This window comes from Oncorhynchus gorbuscha, unplaced genomic scaffold (assembly GCF_021184085.1).
Source record: "Oncorhynchus gorbuscha isolate QuinsamMale2020 ecotype Even-year unplaced genomic scaffold, OgorEven_v1.0 Un_scaffold_587, whole genome shotgun sequence".
NCBI classification, from domain to species: domain Eukaryota; kingdom Metazoa; phylum Chordata; class Actinopteri; order Salmoniformes; family Salmonidae; genus Oncorhynchus; species Oncorhynchus gorbuscha.
In genome coordinates this window covers 103,070-112,830 of record NW_025745422.1, presented here as the reverse complement: position 1 = coordinate 112,830, position 9,761 = coordinate 103,070, and the positions used below count along the sequence as shown (strand labels likewise).

The 9,761-nt window shown below is 42.3% G+C and overlaps 1 protein-coding gene across 3 annotated transcripts in view; it reads left to right on the top strand.

Moving 5' to 3' along the window:
* LOC124018905 (transmembrane 6 superfamily member 1-like) overlaps positions 1-9,664 on the top strand; it is an 11,943-nt gene extending 2,279 nt beyond the window's left edge. For 2 of the 3 annotated variants that reach the window (XM_046334233.1, XM_046334231.1), the window contains 6 exons: positions 65-147; positions 513-631; positions 1,065-1,169; positions 1,498-1,590; positions 5,352-5,471; positions 6,997-9,664. In XM_046334233.1, coding sequence (XP_046190189.1) covers positions 111-147; positions 513-631; positions 1,065-1,169; positions 1,498-1,590; positions 5,352-5,471; positions 6,997-7,191 — 669 coding nt within the window. In that variant the 5' untranslated portion in view covers positions 65-110 and the 3' untranslated portion in view covers positions 7,192-9,664. The remainder of the gene's footprint in view (positions 1-64; positions 148-512; positions 632-1,064; positions 1,170-1,497; positions 1,591-5,351; positions 5,472-6,996) is intronic. The other variant, XM_046334232.1, reaches the window with a different exon arrangement.
* Positions 9,665-9,761: the final 97 nt, after the last annotated feature.

Below are 9,761 nucleotides of genomic sequence, written 5' to 3'. Positions count from 1 at the left end.
TGATGTCTGTGTTGTGTGTGTTGGGATGTGTGTGTTGTGATGTGTGTGTTGCCTGTCTTTGCAGGGCAAGCTACAGAGCCATCGGCCTGTACTGGGTGGGGTCCATTCTCATGCGCGTCATCGTCTACATTCCTGGAAATGTTGTGGGTGGGTGCACTCAAACGAATGGATCAAATTAGACCGTTACTTTATTGAACATGCATGGCTGATATGCTTTATCCCTGAACACAATGCAAATCAGTCTCAGCACGGATCTAGTGAGATTTACCCCTGTACAGACACACAGAACTTGTATTGTCTATCCTCAGAGAGGAACATTATTTTCACACAGATCTAGTGAGATTTACCCCTGTACAGACACACAGAACATGTATGGTCTATCCTCAGAGAGGAACATTATTTTCACACAGATCTAGTGAGATTTACCCCTGTACAGACACACAGAACATGTATTGTCTATCCTCAGAGAGGAACATTATTTTAACACATGCTTTTTGATCTCTCCCCACCAGGGAAGTATGGTACCCAGCTGAGCCCCCTGTTCCTGGTCCACATGCTCTACGTCGTGGTGTCGGTGTGGGCCTGCTTCCGCGTCTTCAGCCTGTCCACCACCAGACAGGCTCGGACAATGGTAAGAGCCCAATCCTTCAGGGTCAAAGGTCATACAATATTGCATTGTAACCAGATGCTATAATGTAACACTGCAAGGGACATAGTCACTCTCCATTTATCAGTAACAAGCCTACTTGTTTACATCCACCATGATTGACCATCAGGGAATTTGGTTAAAGATGCCAAAGTAAAAATAGATGTTCCCAGATATTATTAGACAATTCAATGGGAATTGGCTCCTCTTGCAGAGGCCAAGTGTTTTTTGACTAAATGTTTTCTTGTCAATCTGAAGCAATTCAATCTGAAGCAATTTTTTTTATTTATTTTGTTCACTCAATCCTGCAAAGCTTTTTTGGTGTGCACACATCGAGCTACAAATCCTGACTTGAGCAATATCACTATCCATTAAAACAGAGAGACATTGCTGATGTTGGTGTATCTTTTCCTGACAGAGTATCAATGAGGCCCAGAGGACTACGCTAGTGGAGAGGCCCCTAGACTTTCTGTTTGTCATCTACCTCGTCCCTGCATTATTCTTCTGTGTCTTCAGAGGCCTGGTAAGAACCACAGAGACATTGCCAAACTACATATGCCAGCCAGTTGTACTTCTAATGGATCTATGGGTTACCGTGGCGGCTGCCATGTTCCCCTCGCAAAAGAGGGTTAAATAAAGGTTAAATGGTTAAATAAAGGTAAAAACTACCTGAGAAGGATGATGGATGAAAATGTTAGAACATGGTACTGAATGTCACTCTGAGCTGAATAAAAGCTTCTATTACAAAAGGATCATTATAGTTATACTCATTGCTGAAGAAAGGATTGAGGCCCATTTAACTGTTTACAACTGGGTCTGATGTAACACTCATTGAACAGTGTCTGGCCTAGGTGGCCCTGGACTGCCCGACAGAGTGGTGTCAGGAGTACACACAGCTATATGAGCCTTACCTGAAGGACCCCTCGTCTTATCCTAAAATACAGGTAAGTAATGGAAAGGCCAAGCCATGGAGCACACTGTTATATGGATGATGGACTCATACGTTTGTCATGTCTAAAATAGAGGGGATATTTTCCTCTCACTAAAACAGCTGTAAACCAAACACAGCACCACATTCTAAATAACGGAAGCTTTGATACTTTAACTCTTGATTGAATTTGCATGTGGTGCGTGTCGCACGCTGTTTAATACTAAATGTCTTGTTAAAGTTATGTTTTTCCTCACTGAAATTGTTAAAGAAAAGTTTAAATGTATTTTCACTTATGGGAGTTAGCTAACAAAGCAGGTGTCTTAGCAAGAGAAATATAGCACTGTCAAATCATTAGATCGGATGAGACGGTGTCAACCTTTACATTCATATGGGATGGAGACCTGCTGATTTCTCCTAATGCTTTAGTAGGATCTACACAGCAGATAGACTAGCACATAGAATATATAAACAGCTTGACTTTGGGTTTAACATCAGTAGGTGGATTAACAGCGATGGGTTTAACATCAGTAGGTGGATTAACAGCGATGGGTTTAACATCAGTAGGTGGATTAACAGCGATGGGTTTAACATCAGTAGGTGGATTAACAGCGATGGGTTTAACATCAGTAGGTGGATTAACAGCGATGGGTTTAACATCAGTAGGTGGATTAACAGCGATGGGTTTAACATCAGTAGGTGGATTAACAGCGATGGGTTTAACATCAGTAGGTGGATTAACAGCGATGGGTTTAACATCAGTAGGTGGATTAACAGCGATGGGTTTAACATCAGTAGGTGGATTAACAGCGATGGGTTTAACATCAGTAGGTGGATTAACAGCGATGGGTTTAACATCAGTAGGTGGATTAACAGCGATGGGTTTAACATCAGTAGGTGGATTAACAGCGATGGGTTTAACATCAGTAGGTGGATTAACAGGATTAACAGATGGGTTTAACATCAGTAGGTGGATTAACAGCGATGGGTTTAACATCAGTAGGTGGATTAACAGCGATGGGTTTAACATCAGTAGGTGGATTAACAGCGATGGGTTTAACATCAGTAGGTGGATTAACAGCGATGGGTTTAACATCAGTAGGTGGATTAACAGCGATGGGTTTAACATCAGTAGGTGGATTAACAGCGATGGGTTTAACATCAGTAGGTGGATTAACAGCGATGGGTTTAACATCAGTAGGTGGATTAACAGCGATGGGTTTAACATCAGTAGGTGGATTAACAGCGATGGGTTTAACATCAGTAGGTGGATTAACAGCGATGGGTTTAACATCAGTAGGTGGATTAACAGCGATGGGTTTAACATCAGTAGGTGGATTAACAGCGATGGGTTTAACATCAGTAGGTGGATTAACAGCGATGTGGTTTAACATCAGTAGGTGGATTAACAGCGATGGGTTTAACATCAGTAGGTGGATTAACAGCGATGGGTTTAACATCAGTAGGTGGATTAACAGCGATGGGTTTAACATCAGTAGGTGGATTAACAGCGATGGGTTTAACATCAGTAGGTGATGGGTTTAACATCAGTAGGTGGATTAACAGCGATGGGTTTAACATCAGTAGGTGGATTAACAGCGATGGGTTTAACATCAGGGTTTAACATCAGTAGGTGGATTAACAGCGATGGGTTTAACATCAGTAGGTGGATTAACAGCGATGGGTTTAACATCAGTAGGTGGATTAACAGCGATGGGTTTAACATCAGTAGGTGGATTAACAGCGATGGGTTTAACATCAGTTTGGATTAACATCAGTAGGTTTAACATCAGTTTAACATCAGTAGGTGGATTAACAGCGATGGGTTTAACATCAGTAGGTGGATTAACTCCATTATCAGGTTATTACATAGCCAGTAGGTTAGGATTAACAGCGAGCAGGTTGGCAGGTTTAAGAATCAGTGGCAGGTTAGGAATTAACATCAGTGGCAGGATGGGTTTAACATGGCAGGTTAGGTGGGTTAGAATAATTAACGGCAGGTTAGGAGAATTGGCAGGTTAGGAGAATTAACGTGGCAGGTTAGGAGAATTAACGTGGCAGGTTAGGAGAATTAATTAGGAGAATGGCGTGGCAGGTTAGGAGAATTAACGTGGCAGGTTAGGAGAATTAACGTGGCAGGTTAGGAGAATTAACGTGGCAGGATAGGAGAATTAACGAGGATTAACAGGTTAGGAGAATTAACGTGGCAAGTTAGAATAAATAACATGGCAGGTTAGGATAAATAACATGGCAGGTTAGGATAAATAACATGGCAGGTTAGGAAAATTAACGTGGCAGGTTAGGAGAATTAACGTGGCAGGTTAGGAGAATTAACGTAGCAGGTAAGGATAATTAACTTGGCAGGTTAGGAGAATTAACGTAGCAGGTTAGGATAATTAACGTAGCAGTTTAGGAGAATTAATATAGTAGGTTAGGATAATTAATGTGGCAGGTTAGGATAATTAACGTGGCAGGTTAGGATAATTAACGTAGCAGTTTAGGAGAATTAATGTAGCAGGTAAGGATAATTAACTTGGCAGGTTAGCATAATTAATGTGTCAGGTTAGGAGAATTAACGTGGCAGGTTAGGATAATTAATGTGGCAGGTTAGGAGAATTAATATAGTAGGTTAGGATAATTAATGTGGCAGGTTAGGAGAATTAATATAGTAGGTTAGGATAATTAATGTGGCAGTTTAGGAGAATTAATATAGTAGGTTAGGATAATTAACGTGGCAGGTTAGGTTAATTAATGTGGCAGGTTAGGAGAATTAATATAGTAGGTTAGGATAATTAACGTGGCAGGTTAGGATAATTAACGTAGCAGGTTAGGAGAATTAATATAGTAGGTTAGGATAATTAACGTGGCAGGTTAGGATAATTAACTTGGCAGGTTAGGAGAATTAACGTAGCAGGTTAGGAGAATTAATATAGTAGGTTAGGATTATTAACGTGGCAGGTTAGGATAATTAACTTGGCAGGTTAGGGGAATTAACGTGGCAGGTTAGGAGAATTAACGTAGCAGTTTAGGAGAATTAATATAGTAGGTTAGGATAATTAACGTGGCAGGTTAGGAGAATTAACGTAGCAGGTTAGGAGAATTAATATAGTAGGTTATGATAATTAACGTGGCAGGTTAGGAGAATTAACGTAGCAGTTTAGGATAATTAATATAGTAGGTTAGGATAATTAATGTGGCAGGTTAGGAGAATTAATGTAGCAGGTTAGGAGAATTAATATAGTAGGTTAGGATAATTAACGTGGCAGGTTACGATAATTAACTTGGCAGGTTAGGAGAATTAACGTGGCAGGTTAGGAGAATTGGCAACAAATCTGCCCTATTTGCTGAGTTGCTTTTCACACACCCACTTCTGTTGACACGCCAACTTCTGTTGACACACCCACTTCGGTTGGCACACCCACTTCCGTTGACACGCCCACTTCCGTTGACACGCCCACTTTCAGACACGCCCACTTTCAGACACGCCCACTTTCAGACACGCCCATTTTCAGACACGCCATGTTTGCAGTTACCCATGACTCACTACTTACCTCAAACTATATAGTAGGACCCCTTTTAACCTCTATAGCTGCGTTTACACAGGCAGCCCAATTCTGATCTATTTTCCACTAATTGTTTTTTTGGACCAATGACATCAAATCTTTTCACATATTTTTCAGAGTTGATCTGATTAGTCAAAGGGCCAGTTAGTGGAAAACATATCAGAATTGTGCTGCCTGTTTAAACGCAGGCTATTATGTCTCTGCTGTGTCCTAGATGATAGTGAACATGCTTTACTCCGGTCCGTACTACATCATTGCACTCTACGGGCTGCTCGTGCCTGGGTGTGAGTGGATGCCTGACCTCACTCTGGTCCACTCTGGGGCAATAGCACAGGTGAGTGGGGAGCCTAGAAATATAACTGGAATGAAATTACTATTTCAAAAGAAGTAGGGTGAAGTTCCCCTTCCTACATGCTGATATTGGGTCAGTTGTGCATTTTCCCCACTATAGGTCAAAGTTAGGGTTGGGGGAGAGGATCCTAGATCTATACCTAGGGGATATTTCAGCTATACAAATTCCAGTGTTGTCCTAGATAAAGTATGTGAATGACTGTGGCTCTGCACATGGTTAACTCATCTGTTTTCCTGTGGACAAGCTGTCGTACTGCAGAGGCCAGTGCATGCACGCACGCACGCACGCACACACACACACACACACACACGCGCACACACACACACACACAGTCTGATTAGTGCTATAAATTCCCAGGTTTCTAAGGTACTCTCTCTAACAAGGGCTCAGGGAGCGCTCTGTGTATGGCCAGTATTGATGCATCCCCAAGGACTGGTGATATTTGCTAAAGCAACTGACCCACAGTGTGCAGGCTTTTGTTCCATTATTGTGCTAAACAACACACCTGATTCAACTGATCACACCGTGTCTTGATGAATTGAATCAGCTTTTAGTCACACACAGATAGACAGACTGACACATTCTTTCTCAGGTGGATTTACCTTGCTTGCAGACATATTTCCCTTTGGGTACAATACATTTTGGTTGATTGGTTGGTTGATCGCTCAAAATGTGTGTATGTGTACCACTTAAAGCTTATTTAAAGATCACATGTGTAGTTGGAAGCAGCAAACGAAACAGTGAGTGGCTGCCATTGCTTTGTTGTGAAGCCAGTAGGCTGTCCTGTGCCATCAGTCCCAAGAGAGACAAAAGCTGGGCCCATCTTTAGACACAGCAGACATGTTGCCTAGCCAGGCTAAATATAGAGGTAGAGAGAGGCCGAGTGTGTGTGTAGACACACAGACGCAGGCAGGCAGGCAGGCAGGCAGGCAGGCAGGCAGGCAGGCAGGCAGGCAGGCAGGCAGGCAGGCAGGCAGGCAGGCAGGCAGGCAGGCAGGCAGGCAGGCAGGCAGGCAGGCAGGCAGGCAGGCAGGAAAACAGGCAGGTAGACAAGCAGGAAAACAGGCAGACAGACACAGACAAGCAGACAGACAGACAGGCTCATATATCTTGTTTCAATGCCTCTCCATGCTAGGAATGACAGCAGTAGGCTACAGGGAAATAGGCCCAGTTCAGAGATTGATAGTGGAGAGATATTCCACTCATGATACTGACAGAATATGACAGTGAACAGCTCAGGAGAGTGTAGGTCTATGCTATGGTACAGGGTTCATAGAAGACGTATGGTAGCTTGTACAGTATATAGAAGAAACGTTTCTGAATACCAGATGCGTACCAAGAAATCCAGCTTTTCTAGTGTATCTTCCAGCTTTCATGTTGAGATTGTCAAAGCGGATCCTTCATTTATCTTTCGTTCTTTCTCCTCATCTTCTCCCTCTTTCTTTCTACCCCTCCACTTCTTGTTTTTATACTCTCTCTGTCTTATCTTGTCTTCTCTCCTCCTCAGGCCCAGTTCTCCCACATCGGTGCATCTCTCCACACGCGGACGCCGTTCTCCTACAGAGTACCAGCTGACAGCCAGCTGGTCTTTCTATTAGTCAACGCCCTGTATGCCATCGTACCCCAAGCCCTCTGCTACCGCTGTGTCACTAGCCCTGCCTTCTTCCTCAGAGACCAACACAATGACAAGAGGACTGACTGAAGGAACTGACTGACCAACTGACTGGCTAGCTGGATGACCGACTCAGGCCTTGACTACGCAGAAACCAGTCCAAAAGTATCTCTCTGCCTAGCATAACCACAGAAACCAGTCCAAAAGTATCTCTCTGCCTAGCATAACCACAGAAACCACTCCAAAAGTATATCTCTGCCTAGCATAACCACAGAAACCAGTCCAAATGTATCTCTCTGCCTAGCATAACCACAGAAACCAGTCCAAAGGTATCTCTCTGCCTAGCATAACCACAGAAACCAGTCCAAAAGTATCTCTCTGCCTAGCATAACCACAGAAACCAGTCCAAAAGTATCTCTCTGCCTAGCATAACCACAGAAACCAGTCCAAAAGTATCTCTCTGCCTAGCATAACCACAGAAACCAGTCCAAAGGTATCTCTCTGCCTAGCATAACCACAGAAACCAGTCCAAAAGTATCTCTCTGCCTAGCATAACCACAGAAACCAGTCCAAAAGTATCTCTCTGCCTAGCATAACCACAGAAACCAGTCCAAAAGTATCTCTCTGCCTAGCATAACCACAGAAACCAGTCCAAAAGTATCTCTCTGCCTAGCATAACCACAGAAACCAGTCCAAAAGTATCTCTCTGCCTAGTATAACCGCAGAAACCAGTCCAAAAGTATCTCTCTGCCTGGCATAACCACAGAAACCAGTCCAAAAGTATCTCTGCCTAGCATAACCGCAGAAACCAGTCCAAAAGGTATCTCTCTGCCTAGCATAACCGCAGAAACCAGTCCAAAAGTATCTCTCAGCCTAGCATAACCGCAGAAACAAGTCCAAAAGTATCTCTTTGCCTAGCATAACCTGGTGGCCAGTCTGTTTCATATTCTGCACTGGCCAACTCTAACTGTAGTATATTCAATACTCACAACTGTAGTCTTTAGTGTACACTACTGTAGTCTCACTGCTGTACTCTACTGACAGCAACACAACAGAGACTTAAAAACAGCATCCAAGCATATCTTGCTCAGTGGTACATTCCTTTACATAGAAAGAAAACTGGATACCTTTACTGATTTAGGATCAGTTTAGCCTTTTAGATTGCAATGAATAACAATAAATGGACGGGGGGACCTGACCCTAGATCAGCAGCACTCCTACTCTGGGATATGTTATGAATACAGCACTGTTCTAAATGTGTTTTCAGCTAAATTACTTGTATTCTCTGGTTCTGTCAAGCATTACAACATTTACTTTTAAATAAAACAAAAGGTTTGTTGTCATAAAATGCTATATGGTGAATCAAAATCGATTGTGTTATGTTTAAAGGTGTTTGGAGAGGATTTAAGGACTAGTTTTGTGGACGCAATATTTGAATATTTGTGTCTAATTTACGTGTTAAAAACCTGAAATAAGTCTTGATTTGTAAAATCAGATGTGTGTTTTCTGGCTCTGTTGGTGCTCTTGCATGTGAGATGTCTGTGTTTTCCAAATAATACGTGTTTGCAAACACTGGGTGCATTCCAATGAGTTTATTCTGTAAAAGTCTTGTCCATAAACAGCAACAGTTTACTTTAAACTACAAACCTTTAAAATGTAAAACATGTTCTAATTCCGAGCATTAACAAAGATTGAAAGGTTTAAATATTTTTTTTTTTAAATGTATGAGTTTACATTTCACACAGTATTATAATCAACTATCATCAAAAAAATAAATAGAATATATTTTTCATAAAGACATAGGAAGGAGAGCAGGCTACTGGCATACCATTGATGGGAGTGTGTAACAGTAAGTTTGGAAGCTGAACCAAGGCAGAAAACACCATTTTCCAGCATGCCAGGCGCCAACTTTACACCAAACACTAAAGCTGCATTCATGACAAGTCGGAAACTCTGAAAATATGACTCGAAAACTCGGAGAAACGAGTTGTGTGCATTCACATGCCTTGAACTCATTGAGAACGCTGATTTCGTTATCGAGGTAATTTCCTTAGTAGGTGATGTCACTTGTAAATAGTTGGAGGGCAGTTCAAATGTTGTTTTTTTAAACTTGGAAGCTTGTATTTCTGAGTTTCCAACATGTCATAAATGCCTCAGGATGAAAACCTATATATCGTCTGAGAAAGGTGCTTGCAAACATGGTTGTGTTATGTCTTTTTTTCTCATTCACCGCACTGTGGAAGAAATGTGAATGGAAAAACAGCAGGTATACTGAACAAATATATAAACGCAACATGCAACAATTTCAAAGATTTTACTGAGTTACAGTTCATATAAGGAAATCAGTCAATTTAAATGAATTCATTAGGCCCTAATCTATTGATTTCACATGAGTGGGCAGGGGCGCAGCCATGGGTGGGCCTGGGAGGGCATAGGCCCACCCACTTGGGAGCCAGGCCCAGCCAATCAGAATGAGTTTTTCCCCACAAAAGCGTTTTTTTTACAGACAGAAATACGCCTCAGTTTCATCAGCTGTCCGGGTGGGTGGTCTCACACGATCCCGCAGGTGAAGAAGCTGGATGTGGAGGTCCTGGGCTGGTGTGGTTACACGTGGTCTGCGGTTGTGAGGCTGATTGGATGTACTGTCAAATTCTCTAAAA